Below are 27,735 nucleotides of genomic sequence, written 5' to 3' on the forward strand. Positions count from 1 at the left end.
TTTAAAACTAATGCCATCTCTTTATTATGCTCTCTTTCCTGTATCATCAGAAGAATAAAAAAAACATTTTCCCAAAATAAAATACAAATCAATGGGAAGGACACCGGCTCCAGAAGAGGGAGTGGAAGGGCTGGGAATCCAACTATCCCCGGGCAGGGGAGGAAGAGCCCTGCCACCTCGGCCAGCCGCCCGCCACGCCCAACCCCTCTCTGCCCTCCTGGTGGTGGTGGAAAAAGAAACTTGACCCCCCCCTCGGCTGGTTTCCCCATTGCTCCTCCTTCCCCGCAAACTCGGAGCTCCATTTGGGGACCTGCTGCCGCCACCGTCTCCCCCCCCCAAGAAGGTCAAAAGGAAGGTTGGGGAATAGCTCAGCGGCGCCCCCCTCTGTCCTGTACAGGCGTGCTACGACTCCGGCTCCGGCTGTGGCGGCTTTTGGCCTCGCGCCGTTCCCGCTCTCGGCCGCTGCGCTCGCCTGCCCGGCTGGCCCCACTACTGGTGGCGTTGGGGCGCTCCCGCTCCCTGCTGTGCTCCCGCCGCTTGTCCCGCTCGGCTTGGCGGCTGCGCTCCCGCTGGCGGGCCTCCTCAGCTTCCAGCTCCTTGCGGCGGCGCTCGCGCTCTCGAGCCCTGGCTGCCCGCTCGGCCTGCTTCTGGACACACTGGGCGAGATGGAAACCAGGAGGGAAAGGCAACCGTTAAAGCGCCACCGGCCCAGGAGATATTTGATATTTGTCTCCAAGCGTGGAGACAGAACACGTTCCGCTTCTTTTCTGCCAGAAGCGTCTGGATCGGGCCAAAAGGCCCAGCCGTCAGATCCCCCACCTCTGTCCTCTTCCCAAAATCTAGAAACCAGGAGCAGCCTGGGGGCACCTTTCCCAACAAACCAATTTGATTAAAAGCTTCTTCCTTTGAACAAAAGGTCAAGAAAGGCACTCCCAAACTCATCCTGGTTTTTGACCACCACCGACTGACTAAAAGCTCTCCTTTCCAAAGCCGGTGACAGGAACAAACCGCACCGACGCATTTGCCCAGAATGCGTCTTGGGGCTCCTCCTCTCCCTCCGTGGAAAGTCAGCGGGGAAGAAGCCAAGAGCCGCTTCCCGGGCCATCGAGGCACGGGGCTGGTTAGCGCCCGTCCCTTCTCACCTGGATGTCCGTGAGGGGCAGCCAGTAAATGCAGGGGGCCGCCTTGGTTTTGCGGAAGAGATCGTCGAGGAGTTTAGCCGGGGGCTCCTCCTGGGCCTTTTCTGTTGGGGAGAGAAAGTGTGTGTGGGAGGGCGGGGAAGGTCAATTGGTTGCCAGAGCTCAATCTGCTGAAAAATGGCTCGAGAAGGCCAGGACTACAGTCCGCCCCACCCCCTCAATATCTTGGTCATCTGAAAGGGCAGGTCAGATGTCTGGTTAAAATGGATGGGTTAACCCAGTGTTTCTCAACCATGGCAACATTAGGCTGGGTAGACTTCAACTCCCAGAATTCCCCAGCCAGCATGGGAAACCAACATGAGACCCCACCAATATTATAGCAGAAAGTCAACCTTCAAATATAACCATGCTTAAACTTAAAAGCAGAGCCTCCCAGGCAGCCATATTCTCTAGGGACAATGGGGGGGGGGGCTGCCCAGGCCTCCCTCCAGCTCAGAGGACGCAAAAGCCTCCGTCCCTTGGGCCCATTACCTTTCTTCTCCGCCTTCTTCTCCTTCGATTTGGGCCGCTCCTTGCGGCGTCTCTCTCGGGACCGGGAGCGAGAGCGGGGCCCCTCGCGCACCTTGTCCCGGTCCCACTCCCGCTCCGCCAGGGTCCGCTCCCGGCGTTCCATCTCTCGCTCCCGCTCGGCCCACTGCTCCCGCACGGCCGCCTCACGCTCCCGTGCCTCGGAGCGCCGGGACAGCTCCCGTTCCCCCCGCGTGGCCGGCCCAGCCCCCGGGAAGGTGGGCGCTTCATCTGCCTTGGCCTCTGCAGGGCGGTCGGCCAGAAGACCGCGATGGAAGTCCAGCTGAGGAAGAGAAAGGAAGCTCTCGGGTAGGCGGATCAGCCACTTTGTGAGATACGATCACAGGATACCCGTGGGAAAGCAGAGACATCTTGTGGCACCAATCTTACTTTCTCCCCCCTTGACAGGAGGACAGTCACATCCTGGAGAAGCTGACAAACTGGTGCAGGTGAATTTCTCCGGTCCACCTCTGGCCATCATAGCTGACAGCCAGAGAGTCGTGTCCTCTGCAAATCCACTTTTGGAACATGCATTTCCGTTTCACCTCTCTTGCACTGGGCTCCTGTCTCTATTCGGCCTGCTCTCGTGTACGGTATGAGCCCCAAGCACCTTTTCTAAGACAGATCACTCCCCTCCCTGCTTATGTGCTTCCCGAGCCACAAGGGCAGGGAGGAGATAGTGCTGGATCCGCCCCCACCCGCCCCACACCCTTCTTCCCCGCTGAGGTCCGTACCTCATCTTGCTCAGCAAAATCTGCTGATAAAAACTTGGGGTTCGACTGCGGCCACTTCACCCCATGGAGGGCGTTTCGAGTTGCCACGGCTTCTTCCATTGTTGAATACTGAAAGGAAATGGGGGGGAGAGAGAGATGTGTTTCCAGCTATTTCTCCCCCCGCCCCCCAAAAAATCCTGAAGTGTTCCCACATACTCTCTCAAACAAAAGATTGCTTAAAAATTCCCTCGAGAAGATTTTGCGGCAGCTTTAGACTCAGGGACAGTAGTTTGCATCTAGCGGCCTAATTTAGCAACCTGGACAATTTGGCGTCCTCTGTACCTCGGCTTTATGTTTCACCTTAAAAAGCATCCGTTTGGTTCTCGACAGAGGCTGCCAAGCCTCTATGTGAAACGCGGCCACAAATTCCCGGGAAAGGAGGTGCGCCTTCTGACGAGGAGGACAACACCCGAGAGACTCACCGTGACGTAGCAGTGTGACTTGATCTTGTCAATCCAGAAAGCCTCCTCTACCAAGGTGCCCGTCCGGCCCAGCAGCTCCTTCAGCTGCCCCAGAGTGAAGGGCCTCACCTACCCGCGTGGAAAAACGTCCAGGGGTCACAAAAGGACCCTGAGCCCAAACCCTTCCCAAGCGGTGACGGGGCCCTGAAACACTCACCAGGTTGCAGATGTGGACGATGCAGCTGACCTTGCCGCGTGGCGGGGAGGGGACCTGGGCCGTGCGGACGGGGTCGTCGATGGTGATGGAGACGCCAGAGCGCTGCTGGCTAATGGACCGCCGGGTGAGCGTGTCGCTCAACGTGACTGTGGGGCGGGGCGAGGGAACACAGAAACTCAAAGGTGACTGCGCCTGCACGGCCGACTTCCCCCGCTGCTCCGCCAGTCGCCCTCCGGTACCTTTTTTCACTTCGTGCTCTACAGGCGGAGGCAGCACCACCGTCTCTACGGCAACAACGGGGGGAACCTCCGGTTGCTCTTCCTCATGAACTTTCTCCTCCTCTTCCTCCTCCTCCTCCTCCTCCTCCCCTTGGCCATTCTCTTGGCCCTCGACTGGCACCACCTGTGAGGGAAGGTCAGTGCAGGACAGAGATTTCTCAGGAGCACGGGACCAGGGTGATCTTGAGAAAAAGACATTTTTGCAAGGACTGGTCCTGCTCTAAACTGATTTGTGGGGGGGGGGGAACCCTGCCATCTGGAAAAGCTTTTCTAGACCCAAAGGTCTTCGTGCTGCAGATAAGACGACGAGGGGGCGCCTCCCCCTTCAGGTGGCGACTCCCGGCAAGCTGGGTTTGGGCTCCGTGGAAGAAGGAAACAGCGGCTTCCCTCTCAGTTCTGCCTCCGTGTGCAAAGGCCAGAGATCCTCAGCTTGCCAGTAGCCAAATACGTTTCGCAATAATAAAACAATTTTGAGCAGGGGATGGTCGTGCTAAAGTGGGGCCTCCCCAAAGGTACTGTCTGTAGGTTGAGTCACGGCAACTGGATTTCTTTCTTTTTGGTTGACACGTTTCTCTGCTTGTCCAAGCAGCTTCCTCAGTCTAGGCAAAGGTTGGTGAGGGGACCCCGTATATGTCTTCCAGGGTGGCTGCATCTTCCCCACACCTGAATGGCTGTTAATTGTGCCATGGAGGTGTGGATTGCCTTTGGGATGTCTCACTCCTAGATCCCTTGTTCATCCCCAAGTGGATCGTTAAGAGTGGCCTTCCCGGTGGTCTGAGTGACAGATTTGCTGTTTGCCACCCTGGAATCTATTGGAGACAAGGGAGCACTGAAGCGCCCGCCATGGCCAGCAAGCCATAAAGCACACGGCCTCGCAGCCCCCCCGAGTCCCCCAGCCCTGCCCCCCCTTGCAGAAAAGCCTGACTCTCCCCCACGGGGGCTGGCCGGGACCGCTCACCTGTGTGACCGTGCGGCAGATCTTGAGCGCTTTCTCATGGGCCGGCTCCTCCAGGTGGCGCTCGGCTTCGTCTTCGGAGATGCGTGAGTCGTCGGCATGGAGCTCCACCACGGCCTCTTGCCCTCCTGCTGCCGGCTTGATCTCGGGGATCAAGCTCTGTGGGAGGAGGGAGAAAGGCGCATCAGGGCCTGGTTCCAGGGCCGCCCCAACCCGACCTCCCTCACCACCTCCAGTACCTTGAGGGACTCTGTGGTGATGCTGATCGAAGGCTTCTTCTGGGTGGCGGCTGTGCTTGCCCCCCAGCGCCGCTTGCGGCCTCCTGGCTGGCCTCCTTCCGTGTCACTATTCGTGGCTATGGTCCCCTTGGCCACGGAGGACGCTGCAACCCAGAGAGCAAACCCAAGCCTGAGCACCTTCCCGGGGATACGGCGGGAGCAGCAAGCTGCGAATCAATGCTCTACTCCTGAGGGGGCCCGTGTGAGCAAGTCAGTCCACCGTCGCCCTCTTTCCCCAACGCCCCCGTTCCGTCTTCCACCCAATCTGCCAACCCTGGGCTAGACAAGAATCAAGCCATTTCCTAGTAGAACCACAGCCGCCTTCGTTACTACAAGCATTAAGTGGACTATGTTTTTCCTATCCTGACACTACATATAGTAAGCTTGCCAAAGCAGTTTTGTGGTGAAAAAGGACAATACAATCGAGAAGTAAAAATACTGAGTTTTACCAGGCCACCTGAATACCAAGTATCTTAAGCACCAAGGCTGAGCCACATGGGCCACCGTTCCAGGAATGTGGCTTTACCCTCCCTCCCCAAAGCTAAGGCACAGATGGGACACCCCTCCCCCAGGTTGAAGCAAAGCAGGTTCCCTTCCCAGTTCACCCAGCCCTGCAGTGGTAGCTTTTGGATTAGCACCCTTGAGTGGGGGCAACCACAATGAAGACAGACACACACACACAGATTTTCAAAGCCACAATCCCCCACATTCCCCTCAAGAGCGACCTCATCTCCTCTGGGGGAGCAAGAGAATCGCCCCCACCTCCGCCCCGGCAGCCAAACAGAGGACACTTGCTGCTCCCACCCCTTAAAAATCCAGGGGGTGGGAATCCAGGGGAAGCGGACCCTTTCCAGACTCCCTCATCAAGTGGTCAGGGGAGCGTCGAACTCAATGGGTGGAGAACCTGCTCCTTCTACTTACAGACAACAGAGATCTTCCTCTTGAAGGCCTTGGGTTGAACGGAACCCTGTGGAGAAAGGGAAGGAAGGAAGGAAGGAAGGGCGAGAGAAGGGCAAGCGGGAGAAAGACGGACAAAGAAAAAAGCCCCGTGTAGAGGGGGTAGCCAAGTCAGTATCGGGGATTTGGAAAGTGGCTGTCGCATCTGAGGGACGCTGAGGGGTGGGGCGGAGAAAGAGGGCCTAAATAATGAAGGAGGGGCCCAGGTGAGGTGGTGGGGATTGGCAAAGGGGTTCCCTGCTGCTTCAGCAATGAAGTGGAGATGGTGGAATCCTGCCTCCCTACTTTGCAAGTCAACGAAATCCGGGCTTCTCCCCAGGCCAGCTTATTGGCACGCTGCCCCTGCCCCTCTCTGTTCCATCCAGAGATGTTCACAACCGGAGTTGAATAATCAGAAGCGGTCCCTTTCGGGAGGCCCAATAGAGAATGTCCTAAAGCGTTTCCAGTCCACATGAGCACAAGAAATGTTTCTGCCGCTAAAACTACTCCAGGGATACAAAAATATATAAAAGACCAACAACACCCTCTCACCTGTCTAGGTCAGTTTCTCAGCCTTGGCCACTTGAAGATGGGTGGACTTCAACTCCCAGAATTCCCCAGCCAGCTTGTGCTGGCTGGGGAATTCTGGGAGTTGAAGTCCACCCATCTTCAAGTGGCCAAGGCCGAGAAACACTGACCTAAGTCTCTAAGGCTGACGCTGAAGGTCCATCTGCTATCTTGAGGTCCTTCTGGGTGACCAGACAAATGGGCAAGTCAGGCATGGCCTTCTTAGTTGCTGCACCAAATTAAGGAACAGTTGCCCACCGGAGTTCCACCAGATCCCTTTTTTATTCAGAAACAGACAGCTAGCTTTCCTTGATTTTAGCAAGATTGTAATAGGCAAACTATTTGTTTCATACATTTGGTCTGGCAAGTTTTGTTTTGTTTTTTAAAGGATGCCATGGTATTTTTACTGCTTTTCCTTGCTGTTCTGCTTCCAACTGTTTCACGTTCCTGTTGCTTTATTTTCATATTAGGGAAACAAAACTAATTTCTTTTAACGAAAAGGAAGCAAGCAGTAGTAATAGCAAATGCTGGAATAGATGAAGCACAAACCCCTGTATCTCAGCTGTACCAGACTACAATTACCATTATCCCCAGGCAGCATACTCTTTCCTATGCTGACTGGGGAGGACGACAGTTGGAAAGCCACACAAATGTAGGGGAAGTTTCCCCAAATCCAACAGCTGGCAATTCTCGAAGTCAAGGACATACATCTTGTTTTTTTTATTGAAATAATTTTTTTTTGCCAGCTTTCGGGATTTAAGAAAAAACCTTCCTAATGCGGCTTATATGTTTTAAACCAACCCAACTATGACATCATTCGCTAGATCGTTTTAAAACCATTAGTGTCATGCTGATGGACATGTAAGTCTACGCAGACAAGCAGGCAAGTAATAATGCGCTTTTACGGACATACTTGCCAAGTTCAATAAGACACACTGTCAGCCCACCGCAAGACGAAAAGTAAGGATAGAGAAACAGTACAGAGCCAGTTGTGAATTTTAGCCACTGTAACCCCTGGAGTAGTTCTACACCAGAGAGACATTTAAAAATGGTGGCCTTTCCTCCTTTCAGTATTTCACCCAGCTACACCATTTATTCGGAAGCAGAACACTGCTCAAGCAACACTTATTACGCAGCTGACTGTTGTCTCAGATGAATCTGAGCCTGGGTGGCTTGCACAACTCCTGATTTCCCCAACCTTGAAGAACCAACCTCTTCGGAGCCTGTATTCACACCAATCAAGGTGATCCGTATCAAGCAGGCACGGAAGTGATTCGGAAATGTTCTTTTTCTTTCCTTCTCAGGCCAAACCATCCCAATTCTTTATGGCTCTGCTTTTTCAGAGGAAACCGGCTTTCCTTTTCTGGGATCAGCAGAAGCATTTTGGAAAGGGGAGGCACCAGACCAAACTCTGGCAACATTCGCATGAGCAGGCAAACTAATTTCTCTTCCCAGAGGGCTCCCACGGGCCTGCTCCTCCCACAACTTTACTCTGCACACCAACGTGGGGTCACAGTAGCCATCAAGGCACAGGTTGCTGCATCTCTGTAAAACCCATTTCACTTGTTCCTTGCTCAGCTGGCCTTCGCCTTTATGTATGACAGCCCCACTCTCCACTTTATGGCTGAACAGCAGGTCCCCCTGGAAAAGAGAAGGGGCAGGTGGGTGGAAGCCAGGTACCACCCCGGTGTCAACACAGGGGTCCGTCTGAGCAAGGATTCAGGGAGGGGGGTGTCAGACCAAACCAGGCTGACGCGTGCACTAAGCTAATTCCCAAAGATTCCCTGATCCCTGTCATTTAAGAAAAAAGAAAGCTGAGGGGAACCCCTCCACTTAAACCATAACGTGATCCACCCGCCCGCCCACAGACGTTGCAACTGTCTTTATTCATTTAAAAGTTAAATTAAGAACACAAAACAAACAAGCAAAAAATAACAAATGAGGACAAGCGCTCCAGGTACCCTCTCACACCTGGGGCAGGGTCTTCTGTTCAGCCAATCGCACCTCAGTGTGTGCGCTGTATCTAGGCAACGGCTGGTCCAATCGGAACGAGCCCTCCCTGGCCTGAAAGGTGCGTGCTTGGTTGGGCTGGGTGACAAGAGAGGTGTTGGTTGGTTGGTGGCAGGTAGGTAGGAACCTAGCGCTTGACGGGTGGGTGGTCGGAGTCAAGTGTCCCGGAAGAGAGAGGGCGAGACAGAAGTACCTCCCCCACTGGCAGGGCGGAGGGGGGCGAGGGTCAAGGCGTCAGTTCTCGGCAGGCAGAGCTGGACCACGGGAGAGCTAAGCCCCGGTGCGTGGGCCGGTCCCGGAAGTGGCAGGGACTCTGTTTAAGTGGGAAGTGTCAGCGAGCATGGCGGAAAACTGAATTCACGACGGGGCAGCCATCCAAACGACAGGTGGAGACAGGTTAACTGGCACTGACAGTCCTTCTCTGGAAGAGACACCACGGAAGGCAGCATCACACAGGGAGCAACGGCCGTCCTCGACGGGGAAGGCCTCCTGCCTCTGTGGAACCCTACACGAACCAAGTCCTCTTAGGCGACCCTCTGAGCCTCCCGAAAGCTCCACACAGGTGAAAGTCCGTCACGTGCTGGTGGAAAAAGCAGGACTTGTGCAAGCCGCAACTTGCAGGAGACAGCGCGATTTGTGAAACCGGTTAACTCTGTGTAGCAGAAGCGTAAGAGGACGGAGGAGGAGGAGGAGGAGGAGAAGCCCAGCTCCCCAAAATTCTGAAGTCCAGTCCCAGAATCAGCAGATACACCTCTGGAGTTTCCTGGTTCCTAGGATTTGAAGATCGGCAACTGGGACCCCTTGACAGATGGAAAAGCCACGCAGGCGCTGGAGTCTCTGAAACTTCCCCAACCATCTCCTTTCGCAGGGAGGAACCAGACCCTCATAGCAGCATCAAGATCGGTGCCCGACGGGAGGGTTCCGATCGCTCTTCTCAGGCAGAAGATCAGAATGCATCTTCAGAGTCTCACATCAACCGAAGCCTTCCTTGAATGGCAGAAGGAGATGCCCTTTCAAACTCCCAGAGAAGTCACAGAACCAGGAGGCTGAACAGCTGACATGTTCTGATGGCTCTGGAAGCACGTTCTGAAGACCAGCAGAGTTTTGGCCAGATAGCCCTCCAGCAGCAGCAGCACTCATGGACTGTGGAGATCAACTAGGAACCAGCAGACACAGGTTGGGGTACACAATGGAGCTTTCTGACCCACCGAATTAGGAAGACCCACAGAGCAGAAGGGACTCCAAGAGGCACACTTCTCTGCCAAGAGCTCTGTGGCTATGGAGGTAGAGGACTTCATTCCACAGAATGAAGGCAGAAACAGTTCCAGGGAAGTCTACTCTGGGTGACCAAGAAGACCATCTCCAAACTCTCTCATCCACCTCCATGGACACCTGTGTGAAGCCTGCTCAAATATGTTCACGCTCTCTCTCTCCGGTTCTCTCTCTCTCTCTCTCTCTCTTTCGCACTCCCAGTAGATTGGTGCCTCTTTAAAACGGGGATCAGAACAAACGAGTCCAGAGGAGAACGTCAACGGGGTTGTGCGGGGAAGCTATCTTTAGGATGAGGGGGAAGCTAGGCCTGTCCCCACCCACCCCTCTTCTTAGCAGCATGGAAAGCCAGGATCTGAGGTGTGAGTGTAATTATGTATGTGCAGGTGCACAACCGTATTCCCCAGACATCCCAGCCCCACCCTATCATGACCCCCTCTTTATACAGCACACGGAAAGGGCCAATTCTCTACACTGGCTCACCGGTGGGAAGAGACAAATATCAGAAATGCCAGAAGGTGGGCAAACCAGATCTTTCAATTAATCTGATTTAGTAAACAACAACAACAACAACAAAAATTAAGCTTGCAATAATGAGCTGAGAGCAGGAACCCTGGCTAGGGGGCGGGGCGGGGCTGGGCTGGGCTGGGGTATTCACTACACTGAAAACTCAACCAGCCATTATCATGCCTCGGCTTAAGGCAGGGTGATGTGAGAAGCACCAGGCTCAGAATTCTGTGGGCCAGAATCCAGATTCTGCATCCTAACAGGACAAAATCAAAATACAAAACATCCCAAGTCAATTATACGAGCTTCCATGATTTCTCTCGTTTTGTATAATTTAGCGCCAAATTAGAAAAATAAATGCAGGCTTTATTAGCCAAGAAAAGAAAGGCAAGGAGTGACCTTTTATCCCTGCCAGCCAGCCACTGGAGGCTTATTCAACTACCTCTCAGGCTGACAGGCCCAACGTATTTTCATGCACAGAAACTTACAGCAGTTTATTATGCTAAAAAAAAAAAAAAGAGGGAGAGACCCTCCCCAAGCACATCCGGCATACCCAAGCGGAAATTCTCGGGGAGCAGAATTGTACCTCCCAACAAAATGTGCACCGTGGTGCGCGCACAATACCCTGCCTGAAGGTTTCCTTGTACTAAAGGGGATAATGGAAACGAGGAGGACTTGGATGGGACGTCACACCAGGAGACAACTTCCCCCTGCCAGGGTTTTGCTAGGGAGCTATGATTTCGCCAAGAATCCTGCCCACCAGGCCTTTCGTCTCACCCCATCACCCCCCCCTGAGGGTGCTGCTTTATGGCCTTTCATCTCCCCCAAGAAAGCACCCCCCCCCAGCTACTCGTGCGCCCCCTGGGGCCCCCTGCCTCTATGCCGAGGAGAGCTCCCCAACACACTACCTCTTTCTTCTCCTCATCTTCAGGACCCGCTTCAGGGCCAGGGGGGTCTGCAGAGGGCTGATCATCGGGGCCACCGGGTTCGAGGGCCTCATTCTCCGGGTGGGGCTCTGACACCTCCATTGGCACGGTTTGCTTCTCCTCGCTGCGTGAAAAGAGGGAGAGGCGATCACTTGTGGCTGGGGAGCTTCAAGGGACAAGCGACACCGCCCTTCCGCTTGAGACAAGGCCATGAAGGGCAGCCATCCCTACAGAAAGGAAGCCACAAGGACCCCTTCCCTACTGCCCCAGGGGACCTCTGCCTCAGAGCACCCCGGAAGCACCTTCTCCTAGCGGATGTCCCTTCCCAACCTTCCATTCGTTTCTCCTTCCCTCCCAGCTACACGTCACTCTCTCTCTCTCCCCCTTGCGCCGTCGCTCCCTCTCCTCCAGCGCAACCCTTCTAAAGGCCGCTTCTCCATCTCTGAACATCCTTGGGGTTTGCTCCACCAGCCATCTAGTCAGATTTCACCAGCTCCAGAGCATCCCCCAGCACGTGAGAAGTGCCTTTCCCTCGCTTGCCAAACAGTTCACTCACGGCAAGCTGCCCCATGTCCAGGACGGGGACGAGTCAGAACCAAGGGAAGGGGAGGCTCCATCGAGACACTGAATGCTGCCCTTTCAAAAACTACCCACCTGAATCTACTTTCACGTCGCATATTATATACCTGATCAATTACACCTTCTTCCCATCCCTGAGCCCTGCAGAATGCCCCCCCACCCCGCTGCCTCCTGAAAAAGATGGCCCGACCCCCGTGGCATCAGCTGCCTTGCCCTCGGAACCCACGGGCCCCACAGACGCTTAGGAAGCAGGACAGGCAAAGGCACATGTGTGGGGACTCAGAGGGGAAGCGAAGGAAAGATCCGCCACAGGGAGCGGGGGGGGGGGGGATCTCTGCAGAAAAAAAGGCAGGCGGCGGGGGGGGGGAGGATGGGTTGCTGAGCGTGGGGAGAATCCAGTGGAGGACCAGCTGGAAGGCAGGGGAGTCAGAGTCCTGGGGAGGAGACGCCAGCCCAGCAGGGGAAATGCAGTAAAATCGGGCCTCCTGGAAAGGGAGGGAGGGGGGCAGGCCCTGTCAAAGGAAAGGGACCAACTGGGGAGGGGGCTGGCTGGAGAAAAGCAGGGCAGGGGAGAGAAAATGGACGGCAGAAGAGCCCGGAGGAGGAGGAAGGGAGAGAAAAGGAGCCGCGAGGCAGAGAAAGAGGGGGAGGGGCCGCAGGAAGGGAGTGAATGAATCGGGGAATGAATGGAGGCGCGGGGAAGGGGCTGGCGGCGGGGGGGGGGCGGAGAGAGAATGGCGCAGAAAGCGAGGGAGGAGGAGGCGGCGGCGGAGGGCGGGGGGGAGGGATGGGGGGCGGCAGGCGGGATGCGGAGGCAGCCGCCGTGGCGCGCAGGCGGGCGGGCGGGCCGTCCGTCCGTCCGGGCCCCGGTCTCACCCTCCCTTGCTCTCGGAGAGCAGCATGGCCGGGTCGGGGCTTCCTGGGCTCCGCCTCTAGTCCAGCAGGCGCCGCAGCGGCGCGGAGCTGGCGGGCGGGGGCGGCGCGGGCAGCGGCGTTGGCGGCGGCACGAGCGGCGGCGCAGCACCGGAGCCGCGGAGGGGCGACGGAGCCATCTTGCCGGCGCCGCTGCCTTCCCAGCAGCCCCCGGGAGAGAGCGCGGGGGGGGGACGGGGAGGAGGGGGAGGGGGAGGGGGCGCCGAGGCCGCAGGAGGCCGCGGGCGGGTCCAGCCCGCTCCCCTCCGCGGCGGCGGGGCAGGCGGGGCCCCCAGACGCCCCCCTTCAGGGAGGGCTGCGGGGGGCCTCCCGGGCCACATCGGGCACGTGGGCGCTGCAGCCTCCATCCCTTGCTGCCCGGGTGGTCCAAGGTGGTCCAAGGCCTACAGCCACCTCCCTTGAAATAAGCCAACGCCCGTCCTCCTGCGGGGGGGGATTCCCTCCCCCCACGCGAAAAGCCCCCCGGCCCAGCAGAAGGGGGCTGCGGAAGCGGGGAGGGGGCCTGGCGGCTCTTCCCCAAACCACCTGCGCTGCTGAGACCTCGGTACAGAGGGGGCCTTCCCGAGCACGAGGGCCCCTGTACCCTTCTGGGCGCTTCGCAGGAAACAGGCTCAGCCCTCTGCCCGTCTCACCCATTCCGAGCCAAGCCCGGATCTGTGAACTCTGATTTGGAACACCGGGGGTGGGGGCTGTCTTCTTTAAAAAACTGGAAATAAATGTGATGGGACAAATAAAACCATCCCTCCTTCCATCAATCATCCAGGATGCGAGAAAGGATAGAGCAGTGTTTCTCAAGCTTGGCAACTTTGAGATGGGCGGACTTCAACACCCATGCTGGCTGGGGAATTCTGGGAGTTGGAAGTCCACCCATCTGAAAGTTGCCAAGCTTGAGAAACACTGGGAGAGAGGGTCACGGCAGGATCCTCCTGGCCGGCCATCTTAAAACGACCAAGGCTAACTCACCCCGCCTAGAACATGTGGCTTTTCCGGTCAGTTTCGAAGCAATACCAGGGCTCGAAACTCTCTGTTGTAAGCCAGCCCTTTACAACAGCTCTTCCTCAAAGCCACTCTGCTTGTGCTTTAAGACACTGTGCTGCTTTATAAGCTCTGGGCCAAAATGAGCAAGTGCTGTCCCCTGCACTGTAGGGTGCCTCCCCCCCAAGTTGATCTACCTTCCCGGTCAGGCCCTCTGCTGCCTGCAAGTGGTGCGGTGCACCTCCGCCCCCCCACTGCTCAGCCTCCGATACTCACTTTTTGCTGCGCTGTGGCTCTGTCAGGCGCTGTGGCTCAGAGGCAGGACCCCCACTGTCTAGGCCAGACACCTCCGCTGGGAAAAGAGGCTTTGGGCTGCCCTGTGGGGAAAGGGCTAATTTAGCAGGAAGGGGCCACAGGGCTGGGTCTCCTGACTGCCACCCCCTCCAATTTCTAAGCTAAAGGGAAGCTGGCACCCCCAAAGAGGAGCCCTGGAGCACCCCCCCTCCGTTCCGTACTCGCTCCGGAAATGTGCTCTCAGTCTCCAGGCTGCGCACTGGTGGCTGCTGCTGCTGCGTGTGGCTGTGATGTCTCTGAGGGTCCAGGGGAGGGGAGGGGGTGGTTCTCCCCTCTTTCCTAGGGCTTGATGGTATCTCTTGCTGGGCCTTGGGGCTGTGGGGTGGGAACCACTCCCCTGGTGGGGAGGACTCTTTGGTGTGGGGGAAGCTGTCCCTCGAAGCTTCACGGCTGCGGGACTGAAAAAAGAAAACAGAAGCTTTGCGAGTTCTCAGTTCTTCGGCTGTTCTCAAAAAAGGCGGGGCGGGTTAAGTCAAAATCAAGAAGCCAGGCTTAATTCACTATATGGATCTGCCAGTGAACCGGCTGACAATCTATATAAATGCACATTTGTGTGTGTGTGTGTGTTTAAATGTGTCACCAGTTTTACAGAAAGCATAGTTCCCCTTGTTATTTCCAACACTCCCAAGGAAAGGAAGATACAAGGCCGCTGCAGTTTGTACACTTTTTAAAATCAAACAATGCCAACCAATTAATTGAGGGTGCCTCTTTTAAACTGCTGGAAATTTGAGCATCAGTGACTTGAAACAAATTTCTGGACATAGTTGCAGTCCTTTTACAAAGTTCACTGGCTTTCAGGACACTTGTGGAAAAAGGATTGGCCAGCATCTAAGGAACAGCATCTCTCAAATTTACATTAAAAGAAGTCATAAAACTGAAACGCATTTCTTTAAAGCATCCAGAAGTGCTCCAAGGCGAGCTCCATGCCTCGTTTTTCTTTTATGCAAGCCCTGAAATGCGTCCCTTTTCAGACACAAAGCTTTGCTTCGTGTACCGGTACCTGAAAACATTGGCTAGAAGCAGGCAGGGAGGCGTCTCAAGTCCAGTGATTTCCTTACACCAAGTTTTCCCATTAACCCCCAAGAATCAACTTGTCCTGAGCTGCAAATTTCTATTTGCTTTCAGAAAACACTTGGCGCAGCCTCGCTTCAGAGGCAACATCCAACAAGGCCCCTGCAGCTCTGATTTAAGCAAGATCCCCCTGCTCCAGACGCTAAATTCAAACAGCAGATTGCTAGCAAGGAGCTGCTACAGCGCTGCGCCAAAAAATGCTGCATTGGTCAAGAGCTGCTCCTGAAGTCCCCTCACATCTTCTTTATCTTGAAGCCAACAGCTAGAACGCATAAAAGATACTCAGGACCTGGCATTCTGTCTACCTGGAGAACAGGTGTGATGGTGAGACAGCTGCCCTAGCAGGGCACAGCATAAAGGTCTAAAGCAAGGTTTAATTATTGTACAGGTAGTCCTCACCTAATGGCCACAACTGGGAATCGCAACTCTGTTGCTAAGCGACGTGGTCATTAAGCCAGACATCATGTGACTGTGCCGGGCTTACGTCAGTTCTGTAGTCATTAAGCAAATCACCTGCAGTCATTAAGTGAGACATCACATGACCATGAGTTGCAATTTTACTGCTGGCTTCTCCACTGACTGTGTTTGTCAGAACTTGGCTGTGATGCGCGCAAACGGTGATCATGTGACCACAGGACGCTGCGACAGTCATCAATATGCACTGGTTACAAAATGCCTGAATGGCAATTTTACGACCCTGGGGACACTGCAACGGCCGTAAGTCTGAGGACCAGTCATAAAGTTATTTTTTTCAGCGCCGTTGTAACTTTGAAAAGTCACTGAACAGGGCAGTCGTTAACTGAGGACTACCTGTACACGATCAAACAACTGACTGAATCGTAAGACGGATCAAAACATCTCCCATATTTATCTCCAGCCTCCCAATACTTTTAAAGAAGACATCACCTCCACCCCGGAGGCCCTGTGATGGAAATAATCTCAGTGTGACATTCCCACAGGGCTAAAGAAAGAATAAACAATGAGGCTAAACTCCATATAAAAATTTCCCGACTCGTTTGGAGAGATGCGACCCCTCACCGAGGACGCAGGGAATCCAGAATCCCACTCACCTTGCTGCTGCTGCTGCTGCTGCCGCCGCTGCCAGAGCGAGATCTGGAGTGGGACCTGGAGCACGAACTGCTGCGCCGCTCAGAGACGGAGCGGGACCGGGATCCCAAATCCCGGCGCTTCCGAGCAGGGGATTCGGAGGAACCAGAGCGGGGCCTCCTTGCACGGGATCGGGGTGGCGAGCTGCCCGGGGAGCGAGAGCGGGACCGGGAGGAGCTGGACGCCGAGGAGGAAGAGGAGCGCGAGCTGCTGGGTGGTGCCCGCTGATGTGGCGGGAGCGCCAGAGGGGATGGCGGGGCTCCTAGGCTGGCCCTCGCCGGTGCTTCCTGAGATGGGGGGGATGGCTGGGAGAGCTGAGGAGGGGCTTCGTCTTCGGCGGGGGCGAGTCCCGCGGGGGCCTCCTTGGTCAGGAGCGGGGGAGGCGGCTCATCCCCCCGGGGGTCCTGCTGGGCCTGCTGTGCTTCAATCAGCTGTGGGGGAGAAGGGGACGCCTGCACCAGTGCCGCGGCAGCAGCGGTGGCCTCCTCCTCCAGGCTGCGCAGCGCCTCGGCGGCCTCCTCCTGGCCTTCCTCGCTCTGGGGCTCGTCCACTGCCTGCCGGGGCCGCAACGAAGCAGCCGGGGCTGTGCCCTGGTCCGCCTCCTCCTCCTTGTGGGCCTCAGAGAGGTCAGCCGGCCTCTGCTCCTTCTGAAGGCCCGGGTCTTCCTCAGACCCCACTTTCAAGGCTTCTGGTAACTGGGCCACAGCCTCTGTCAAGGCTGCCTGGGATGGCTCCACTTCCTGGGCCTCCAAGGCTTCCCCCCGTGTCACAGCTGCCCGCTGCTTTTCCACGTGTGCTGGCCCCGTGGGCAGGGCCTCCCCCTCTCCTGGCCTCTGCGGGTGCGAGAGGAGCGGCATGGCGGCTTCGCAGCCCGGGGTGTCTGGCGTCTGGGATCGACCCTCCTTTTGCTGGGTCTGCAGAACAATGGGCAGGGAAGCCTGGTACATGCCAGTCTCTTGGGGAGCTGGCATGCCAGGCTCCTCCGGCCTCATGGGCGTCTGGCCGACCAGCAAAGGGGGAGCATCCTCCTCTTCCTCCTCCTCCTCTTCCTCCTCCTCCTCCTCTTCTTCCTCCTCCTCCTCCTCTTCTACAGGGACCTGCTGGGCAGCCCTCCGACTTCGAAGGGAAGTCTCCCGCTCTTCGCTAGCCAGAGTGTGGCCGCCTCCTGCAGTCTTCACTGCTCTGGCCTAAAGGAGATGAGTGAATTGCAGGATGCATTAGGAGACAATCTATGAAGCTTTTAAGTCCCCTTTTAGCAGCCGCTGAGTCCCCCCAGCCTAAACCACCAATATTCAGCAGCAACCCCCCAAGTAACGGTGCTGCCAATTTTTCACCTATTTTCAATGGGGAATTAAAGAAAAGTAGGTGCGTTAAGCCCCCTTGACTGTAAAAGAAGGAAGTAACCAACAAAGGGTGAAAAAAACCCAGGATCACTCAACTGCCGCCTGAATGTCCCCAGGAACATTCATTCAGAAACAGCGGTCCCTTGCTGTAGAAAGATTTCCCGCTGCTGCTGATCCTCTCCCCATCGGCCCCATCCACCTCCTCTTCAGAAGGCACGCACGTGGCACTCTGCCTCGCCGAACGCTCCTGTCCCTCCTTTTCTCCTCTGTGGCTGCCACTTACCTGCCTGACCCGAGAGGGATGTTGCTCTGGTCTTCTGGGCTCTTCTTCGTCTGACTCTTCCCTCTCTCGGGAGATGACGCAGCTTTTGCCTGGCAAAGGAACAGGACGTTTGTTAGCCGGTCTCAAAGGGCAAGCCAAACTGGGAGACTCAGGAGGGCACCAGGAGATGCACGAGGCCCTCATGTCCAGGTAGGATGCGCTGCCTCCTACGAAGCGAGCAGGCTGGGGACAACCGGCTTAGCAACCAAGCAGAAGAGGACTCAGTGCCCCCTGCCCATTGTCTTCTTTTTCCAGCAAATCCACACACCACCCGTTCCCTGTGGCTTATCCATGTTGTAATGATAAAAGAACACCCCCTACATAAGAGCCTTACTGGGCTTGAGCCCATTGGAAGCCTCTTCCTGAACAGGAAGAGGTAGCAGGCCAGCCTCAAGTCCAAACTGTCCCAAACTACAGTGCTCAAGCAGAGAATGGCCAGGATCCCCCTCTAGTAGAAAAGTCAGCCAGCCAGTGAGAACCGAGTGCAATTCAGATTACAAATATGGCAAGAAAGCCCCTCTTTTGCATGATCCTGCTTTTTCCTTTCTGGATGAAGGGAAACAGGAGAGCAAAGGCCGGGCTGATCTCTGGTCCTGCTAGGGCAGTGTTTCTCAACCTTGACAACTTTCAGATGGGTGGACTTCAATTCCCAGAATTCCCTAGCCAGCCAAGCTGGGGACAGGCCAGCTAGGGAATTCTGGGAGTTGAAGTCCACCCATCTTAAACGTGCCAAGGTTGAGAAACACTGTGCTAAGCTATCAACACTGCCCTATCAAAAGTGTTGGCCCTCTCCTCGGGGTGTGTGTTTGTGTGTGCATCCTATCCTCTTGCTCATGACACAGGTCTGTTCTTGATCTATCTAAATCTAGCTAAGTGCGCTCAAGCTGTCAGCCACACAGCCAAAGACTGCTAAAGGCCTGTATCTCCCGCCACCTTGGAAGGACATCCCAGCATGGGGAAGGCCATCCTGGGCCCACCGACCGGCCAGAGACGGAGCACGCTTCCCGCCTCCCCTCTGCCAGACAGAACATCAGCTCCCAGATCTGCCAGCTGTCATCCTGATATGGCAGGGCTGAACGAAAGTGCGCTACAGCTACAAGCAATGGTTGGCAGAATGAAGGGCGCTGGCTTGTTGCCAATTACTCTAATTTATTGGAACTGCCCGGAGGAGCATTTGGTCAAAACTCTCTTACGAAACAAACACACTTCAAACAGCATGAGGCCGACCATCTACAGCATTCAGAGAAGATCTTGTTGGCCACTCACAGGGTGACATTTCCTGGTCTGCTACTAGTCAGCCAAGAACGAGGTAGGGACAGAACGGCTTCTGCAGAAATGCCTTTGCAAACGTGCGAATGGCTGGGGAAGAGAACCAGGACAAGGACCTCTCCAGGACCTCAATTTACACTAAGGTCTGGAAGTAGGCAAAAACAGCGGAAATGGGGCACCTATCCTCTTATAGGGCAATGTCATACCTCATCTCATCTCACTCTCACAAGGCACTAGGTGGGGGGAGGGAAACTGAGCCCCAACACAGGAGACTCCAATCCACATTCCAGTATAAGTGATAGACTAGAGGCAGGACCAGACTATCCCTTGTACTGCTTTATATCTGCTCAGCTGTGGCATAAAAGGGACATTTAAAGAGGCTGAACTTGCAGTGTGTGCATTTTTAAAATATATATATAGGTAACGGCGTTCCGTTTAGTCATGCCGGCCACATGACCACGGAAGTGTCTTTGGACAAACACCGGCTCTTCGGCTTTGAAACAGAGATGAGCACCGCCCCCTAGAGTCGGACATGACTGGACTTAATGTCAAGGGAAACCTTTACCTTTATATATACACACACACACACAGCAAGCGCACATGCACCTATACCTTATTTGCAGAATTACAATATACCCAACACAATAACTAGCATCAATTTCATCCAGCCTATAACAACACAACCTCAATAATTATATCAAAATTAATTGTTTCTAGCTGAAAACCAGCCATCTATCTTCTTTGGTCATTCTTGGCGATCGGTGTAATTTTCCCAGAGGCATGCCTGAGCCACAATGCTCTTTTTTGTTATTTCAAAGCTATAGAAAACCGATTTAAGTAAGAAGGTTTGACCAGAGTTTGTATATAGTTAGCCTGCAGCAGAAATTATCTGTTAAGTCAAAGGCAGACAACCTAATGCTCAGTATTATTCATCAAGTCCTTTTTTCAGGGCTGCACAATGATTGCGGAGGGCAGCCACGAGAACCTGGGGAAAAAAAATGTGCCCCTAACTGCTGAAGGGTACTACATGCGCAGCCCCATACTCTCTAAAGCAACTTGTTTCCTTTGTTCCTGATGTTTTGCATGGCCCTACCCATTGTTCTGACTACAACTCCCATAATGTCTGGCCACTAGCCAGTGTGATTCTTAAAGGAGATGTATTTCTGGAGGTCACCAGGTCGCTTACCCCTGTTTTAAACGATCTCCACTTGGGATAGTTCAGAACTGGTTAGATAGTCAGAACCCAGCAACCTCTGGAGATCTGCGGAGTGCCTATGCCTTGCTAAGTTCAGTGTTGGATACCGTTTCATGGCCCACCACTGGCAAGTACTAAAGCCACGGCCTTCTCACTGATGGCCCAGCTCTCTGGAATGATCCCCAAGGACCAGGATAAAGCCTCATCACTGTATTTTCCAAAGCAAAACCAAACTCAGAAGATAGTTCTGCTTCAAGCTGTAACTGAACTAAATTGTAGCTGTAAGAGAGGGGGGGGGGACTATTGCTGCTCTTTTGTGATTTGTGACCTAAAAGTTGCAATTACAGGTAGTCTTCAGTTAACGACCGCAACTGGGACCGGCAATGCCTTCACTAAGCAACAGAGTTGTAAAGCAAAACATCACATGACTGTGCCCAACTTACATCAGTTCCAGCTGTGGTCATTAAGCGAATCCTGCATGATCAATAAGCCCAATGTCACATCACCACAACTTGTGACTTCCTGTTGGCTCCTCCACTGCCTTTGCTTGTCAGAAGCCAGCAGTGAAGGTCGCAAACGGTAATCACATGACCGTGGGACACTGTGACCGTCATAATTGCCTGCCGGTTGCCAAACACCCAAATTGCGATCACATGACTGCAGGGACGCTGTGACAGCCACAACTTCGAGGTCCCATCGTCTCGTTCAGCGCTGTCATAACTTCAAATGGTCACTGAATGAGTGGTTGCTAAGTGAGGACTACCTGTAATGTATTTTTATGTATTTTAGAGTCTAGTAAGCCACTTTGTGAGAGCAATGTATGCTAAAAAGTATGTAAAAAACAGGAGGGACCAGTAGGATTTCTTCTTTAAAGAATCCCCAACATCTATCAAAAGTACCTGGAAGAGAGGAATGTCAGCGTTATCGGCTTCAAGCTGGCAATTTTGCCTTAACCCAACTACACTCCTGTTTTGGGCTCTCATGCCAGGTGTTTCAGAATAGAAGTAGAATCTATCAGAATGTGTAAGTGTAAGGACATGGTGTTAACATCTGTATCTCTACTCTGAGAGCTTAAGGGAAGGTGTATATGCCGTTCTGATAGTGTTTCTGTACACAGCAGTTCTGAGATTAAGACTGGCCTACCTGGCTTCAACCCGGTGCTTACTTCACCGAATTGAGCAATATTTATTTCTCAGTTCACACACATGGGATTGCAGTATCAATTCCTTATACTTTTCCCCCTAACTCACCAACTTTAATGTGATGTATTTGCCAGTGAACCCTGTGTTTCTCAATTGTTTCTCTCAGTATTTCTTGCTATTCTCTTCTGGTTGCACTTTTTCATTAGTGCCTCGTCTACTTGCCAAGTTCTTTTAATTTTTCCCAAGCTGCCCATTTGGTTTTTTTATAGAGAGCATATAGTAAGCCTTTCAGCACAAGCAACTTTATTAACAGCTCAGATGTAATTATTATAATTTTTTTAAAGGTGAAACCATAAAAACAGCAAAAAACTGCTTAGGACGGGAATAGCACAGCCAGGAGAAGTAGCGGTAACATCCTCCCCTCCACCTTTTTTGCCAATTTCTTTCATCTCCTTCTCCATATGCTTTTTCAATCATTGGTGGCGTGTGCATCTTTGGAGAAGCATTTCCCAGGCTGGTCTCTTCCAGATTTGCTGGGTCATAATTACCATCACCCAACGCTCCAGTCTTTTATTTCCCCAGTTTAATTGACCAAGTGCCTTTGCTTTCTCGAATAAACCCTTGGGAGTCTTGCCAATATTTTTCCTTTTCCTAACTCTCAGATAGGTCAAGGGTGATTAAAATCAGCAGCTTTAATGGTAACATGGGATTTAAAACACAGTGATTTTTGGGGGTGGCTGGGGGTGGAGAAAAGGCACGCTTGGCTACGGAACAGATTTCTCCTTGATCAGAGAGAGCTCAGAAGGCCACTTTGCTTCCCAAAACGGACAGGTAGCATGAAGATGTGTTTGGTTCAGAACAAGCTGGTTCCCCCATGCCTTACGGATAAGGAGAGGAGGGAGGGAATAGGAGAAACCGCACTTACTTTCTAGGTCAGCAGCCTCCCGAGCTTCCCGTTCTAGACGCTGCCTCAGCAGTTCCTGCTGTTTTTCCAGGTACTGCTTGATGAAGCTGTTCTGGCTCATCTCTTCCCCAATCTGATGGGACACAAGAGAGAAGGCAGGCCTCAGAAGAGCAAAACACTCTGCTTTTAACCCACCCTTTAGGGAGCAGCTTAAGATCCAGAGTGGGGCCCAGCAGACTACTCGGGCAAGGGAGCCACAGAAGCCAGGAAACAGAGGTGATCTGAGATCAAGTCCCATTTCTAGGACGAGAGGGAGGCTGCCCGTCTCCCATTAACACATGACTTTCAAAGTCTACTGAGGAAGAAGAGGGAGGGAGGGAGAGAAACGGAACCCAGAGTGTGTTCTCCCAGAGCTGCTTCAGTGCAGTTCAACCACACCCCCAGGGCAGGCCAGCACGTCTTACCTGGGAATTGGGTTGGAAGGTGGTGTGGGGGGTCGAATGCTTCTGGAGATTTTCAAGCATCAGGGCCTATAATGAAATGGGAGATGAAATTAGAGAATATCTTGCTGCCCTGAACTCACTGGCCAATTTCTTGATTGACTTCAGGGGAACCTACCCTGAAGTTGACCAAGCAGTACCTCCCATCTGGTGACCCACAAGAGAATAAATGGAGTTTCCCAACCCAGGCTAGCCTTAGCTACGCAATTCTCGGTCCTCAAGGCAGAACCATCATAAAACACGTATCTCCACTTATCTCCATCCAGTCCACTGTGGCCAGCTCACTCGGTCTGCCCCATCGATAAAAACCCAGACCACTCTACTCCAGGTTTTCTAACTTGCCTAAGAACCACTTTTATATTTTTTGATATGGCCTTGACCAGGTCTATCAAATTATTCTGCCAGCCAGGAATCGACAATCAAAAGTCTCTGCTTTGTCTATTTCTACTAACATTTAACCACATAATCCTATACTTTCGATGTCACCAAACAAAATGTAAAGATATAAACTTGATCAGAACTGATTCTCTTTGGGAGAAATCAGCTACACCGCCCCATCTTTCACACAGCCAACCTTTATCCAAACTCTTCACTGTGTCTTATTTATGATGCAAAACGGCTGGTTTCACCCTGAAACGTGTCAATATGGCACCAAAGAAACATGCCGACCGGCCAAGCCCTCTTCAGCCATGCAAGACTGCTCGGTGCAGCATAAAAGAAACTTTTGTAGGAGATGTTAGCAAAAGAGATTTGAAAATTGTATCCTGCATAACTGTGCAGCAATCTGGTTGGGGAGATTATAATAGTAGCCTTTTAAAGGAGGGATACTGAAACCAAGACACTGCAACTAATGTCGCGTTTTTAATGCATCTTTTGGCCCACTCCAGGCATCTTTAAACCAGTCATCTGCAACTCAATAGTTTAAAGGTAATTCGACTGGATTAAATGGCACACTACAACTGAATATTCTCTCCTGGGAGAGATTGTACTCAAACAAACAAACCAATGCAGAAAACCACAGGCAAAAATGATCTGCCACCAAATCGACAGCCCCCTGATATTTCCAGTAGACAACATGCGCAGGAATGAGATATGGAGATCAGTTACCTATATAGACCCAACGAGGTGTATCATCTGAAACAGCTAAGAAAGGAGCATATGAAATCTGCCCTTGAACTGTGGTAAAAGGTTGGACTGCTAAAGCGGTTGCATGTACTGTGGGAGTACTGAACATTTTAGTCATGGTCCGACGTTCCAGGAAGCTCAGCTTGCTTTGTAACTTTTGCGATGTTATTGTTGGTTAAGCCCACTCACACCCTAATTCAGCTGAAAGCAATATAACAGCGTTATAGCAGCGCTTCTCCACTTCTATAATGACAAGCATGCATGAGCAGGGGCACGTTGAATGGGTTCGTGCATTTGCTCATGCCACTGCTTATCGGTACCAGTTCAGCGTAAGACACATGCCAATACCAAATAAGCTACCTCACAACATACCATGTGATTTCAGCCAGGCTGGTAAGAGGATAGAATAGAACCAGAGAGCCCAGTTTCTCCCAGCCTTGATGTTCACTAAATAATCCTAAACCAGATGTATACCCTTAGTCTAACCCAGCCTTCCTCAACCTTTTGACCCTGCAGGAACCCTTGAAATACTTTTCAGGCCTCGGGGAACCCCTGCACATTCAGGCTCAAATAGAGGCCAGAAGTTGCAAAAGTATTCTATTCGTTTCATGGGTAGGCCTGGATAGATGCATTCACAGTGTTCTTAAACTAAAAGTAAAGAATGAAATGTACCTCTTTAATGTGAAGTTGCCTGAATTTGAAATAATTTTTTAAATAAACCGTGATCTCCCAGGGAACCCCGAGTGACCTCTGGCGGAACCCAAGGGTTCCAAAGAACCCCGGCTGAGAAACCCTGGTCTAGCCCAACTCAGAGCATTTTTGTGAGGATAAAACATCAGAGCAGCGTGTAGCAAAGCTGCATAAAAATGCAATAAAATCTCCTTTGTGACACTTTTGAAATGTCGATGATGATTTCTGAACATTGTTATCGCCTTCAAAATACCTGACCGTTCCTTGACTGAATGAAAGGTTAGCAGCACAGAGTAGAATCAATGCAACAGAATGGTAGAGAATCCAAGTTCCCCAGCTGTACACCTGAAATTGGATTTACAGTATCAGCTGTGAATGTGTCTATGCTTCCAGTTAAAAACTATATTTATCAGTATAACTACATATACAAAATCTGTGCATGGCTTGAATCTCTCTCTGAGAGATGTGGGGCTGACTGTTGTCTCCAACACCCCCCCCCCTTTTTCTAGAGCTGCCCAGTATTTCCAAGCCTAACACTTGATGAACTATAGTTCAAATCAAAGTCTGGGTTTTCTCCAATCTTAGACAAAGGGACAACTCTGCAAAGAACTATGAGGCTGAGTTCCACCTTCCTGGTTCCACATGGGATCCTCCATGGGACACACCAGCAAACATATTTCTTTGCTGTATTTCCATTCTTTCTCCAGGGAGCCCAAGGGGAAAGCACACAGCCCTTCCTCTACCACTTTAGTTCCCAACAATTTTGTGAGGCAGGAAATGCTGAGGAAAAACTGTATTTGGCCTGTGGATGAGTAATGATCGGAATCAGAGTTACCAGCCTCAGTGTAGACTCTAGCCACTGTACTATGCTGCCTTGTAGTCCAAATCAGCATGCTCCCAAAAGAGTAAAATTTATTAAAACAGAGTGCAATTCCCCTAAAACAGAGTGTTAATAATTTCTAACACACTAGGTGCAGAATTCCATTATAAGCAGCCAACAGTGCACCACCTCTAGAGAAACAAGAGATCAAATATTTAAGTTCTGAGTTCAAATGTCACCCTAACACAACAAAATGTCCTTTGGAGAGAAACTGCTCACATACAGGGCTCAGCATTTCCCCCATTTGTGGAAAACCACACTGACAGGGATGCTACACTGATGGTTACAATTACGTAGCCCAGTGTGATCATCATCATATTTAGCACTGATAATCTCAAGGCAAGCCATAAATTGCTGAGGAAGGAGATGCTAACGTCACATAATGTGGGGGGTCAGTGCCAAAACACCTGGTGATAAAGTATGAACGTAACTTCCTGGGACACAGCTCCCTGTCTCCCTTCCAACTGCTGACTCCACCCCACTAAAAACAAGCAAAACAAAAAAACCATTTAAAAAGCAACTGCCTGGACCACACCAGCCGGAGACCTCCACTTCTGGACCTTTCTGACATCCACCTAATTGCGTTACACGCGCTGCAACCTACATTTTACACAGCCAGAGCATCAGTGCCTCTCTTCTCAGTGTGCCTGGTTTTAAACCGAAAATTACTCAAGGCAGATCTTTTCTAAAGCTGAATACATCCATTCCCCCCAAGGGAGGCCGCTGTAAACCACTATGCACGTTGAAACTTTTAATCAAAATCAAACCGCCTACAGTTGGAAGAGCAGAGCCCTGACACAGCTGCCCAGCTTGTCTCAAGCTCATCTAATTACCAGTAACATCTGCTACGAAACTTAGGGGGGAGCCCTTAGAGGGAGATTAATGGAGGCCCCCCCCCAAAAAAAGTGAGTCTGAGATGAAAGGCAAGTTCCAAAAATGGCAGGGAGGGAGATGAACAGGCCACCACGGGGCATCCCAATACCCCTCCACAACTGGTAGGACCAGGAGGTCCCCATTCCCCCTCGGTCAGCAACAGGCTGTTAACTTCCGCAATGTTTATCCCAACTAACTCAAAAAGGGATTCCCTCTCTCCCTACTCCCACGGGGCAGCCCCAAAGTGATGTCAAACCTTCTCCCGCCAATAACGCAAACAGGGTTCTCCCCACCCCACCTCTCCCTCTACCCGGAGGAGACCCCGTTCCCCCCTCCACTTGGTGTCAGCAGTGGGATAGTGCCCCGCGCATGCGTAGCACCACTTGCACCCCAGGGCCAGGGGCCCGCGTTGCTTAGAAGCAAAAACTGCCCGTCTTGGTTTACGCATGCGCGAGGCGGCCCGGGCCCCCGGGCCCCTTTCCGCCGGGCCCTTTTCTCACCCCACGGAGGCGCTTAATCAACGCGCTCTTCTGCCCGCTCTTAGCCAGGCCACGCTGCTCCAAAGCCGCCTTCAGGTCGGCGACCCTCAACGCCTGAAGCGGCCTCCCGTCCAGAGTAACCTCCTCCCCGTCCGCCATCTTGTGTGGCGCTGCTGCCTGCCCTCCCCGGAACTTCGGGGGCGTTCGGGAACTTCCGGAGACGGCCTCGGCGCTCTGAGGTGACCTCCGACACCGCGTTCGAACTCGCTCGTTAATGTCCGCCCACTCTTCGTTAAGAGTCGTTGCTTTTCGGAGACTCTTGACGTTCGGCGTCCAGAACCTCTTGTGGGACGGGGAGGAGGGAGTGGCGAAGCTGCCACTCTGGGTCGGCGACTCTTTCCGGGCTACTTCGGGCATTTCCGGGTCTTCCCCAACCTAGAAGTAAGTTCTGAGAAGGACTCGGTAACTTTCGGAAATCTCCGGCATCTCGGGCCCCACGACGGAAACTCTCGGCAACTTCCGCCGTGCGGCAAGGAAGCACCTTCGTTCCCAAGCCTCGCGGGCGAGTTCGGGTTCGGGTCTTTCCGGATGAGCTCGCCTACTTCCGTCGCCCCGCCCGGGGCTCGCCCTCCTCCTGGCGGCGCCGCGGAGGGAGACGCGAAGAGCTGCTTTCGCGGGGATGGGAGAAACGCGGATCTGAGCCGAGACAGGTGAGAATGCAACGCTGGCTCGACTTCGGCTCCAGGGGCTGGTCGTGCATCACGGGACTGTTGCAATTGGAAAAGCAGCCCGCTCCCTGCTGGGCTTGGCGCTGGGCAATCGTTGCGTCCCTCTTCCCCGGGGCGACGGGGTGGGACTACAACTCCCATCGTGCCAAATCAACGGAGGACACGTGTCTCGGGCGCTGCATTCCAACAGGGGTGAGCCCCCAGCCCGACATTCAGGGCAGGTGAGTGACCCTGAATGTACCTGCCTGGGGGTCTGCTTTGCGCGCACCCAGGTGCAAACCGGATTTGTGCAGGGTCCGCACGACATCAGACTTCCTCTGTCCATCTGGCTTGTTGGGGTCTCTGTGCGTCTTATAGACACGTGTCTCCTCCGTTATCTGAAGAAGGCTCTCCCCCTTGCATTCAAACTGTTTTTCAATCTTGGCGACTTTAAGATGGGAGGC

At 53.2% G+C, this 27,735-nt stretch overlaps 1 protein-coding gene across 4 annotated transcripts; it reads right to left on the minus strand.

The window, feature by feature from the left end:
• ACIN1 (apoptotic chromatin condensation inducer 1) lies at nt 1–26,996 on the minus strand. Of its 4 annotated transcripts, XM_063301558.1 has the most exons (19): nt 26,586–26,996; nt 22,482–22,547; nt 22,039–22,150; nt 17,469–17,557; nt 15,806–17,029; nt 13,826–14,062; nt 13,587–13,687; nt 10,806–10,947; nt 8,083–8,199; nt 5,530–5,575; nt 4,570–4,712; nt 4,334–4,489; nt 3,337–3,499; nt 3,098–3,243; nt 2,902–3,009; nt 2,441–2,548; nt 1,671–1,989; nt 1,143–1,243; nt 1–656 (listed from the first exon to the last, which is right to left on the minus strand). In XM_063301558.1, exons 1-19 carry the CDS (start codon nt 26,979–26,981, stop codon nt 369–371), a joined length of 4,062 nt encoding a protein of 1,353 aa, XP_063157628.1. In that variant the 5' UTR covers nt 26,982–26,996; the 3' UTR covers nt 1–368. The 4 variants fall into 4 exon arrangements, with proteins under 4 accessions (XP_063157628.1, XP_063157630.1, XP_063157627.1 ...); XM_063301560.1 differs by lacking the exon at nt 8,083–8,199; XM_063301557.1 differs by having other exon boundaries at nt 3,098–3,499.
• Nucleotides 26,997–27,735: the final 739 nt, after the last annotated feature.

The sequence above is a fragment of the Candoia aspera genome, chromosome 4, assembly GCF_035149785.1.
Source record: "Candoia aspera isolate rCanAsp1 chromosome 4, rCanAsp1.hap2, whole genome shotgun sequence".
Classification (NCBI taxonomy): domain Eukaryota; kingdom Metazoa; phylum Chordata; class Lepidosauria; order Squamata; family Boidae; genus Candoia; species Candoia aspera.

Excerpts from the sequence above, each read along its gene's own strand:
- ACIN1 (XM_063301557.1), bottom strand. The coding sequence starts at position 26,981 with ATGCCCGAAGTAGCCCGGAAAGAGTCGCCGACCCAGAGTGGCAGCTTC. Across the intron at positions 17,030-17,468 it reads ATCCCTCTCGGGTCAGGCAG|GCCAGAGCAGTGAAGACTGC; the intron begins GTAAGTGGCAGC and ends CATCTCCTTTAG. Across the intron at positions 2,549-2,901 it reads AGTCACACTGCTACGTCACG|TATTCAACAATGGAAGAAGC; the intron begins GTGAGTCTCTCG and ends ATTTCCTTTCAG.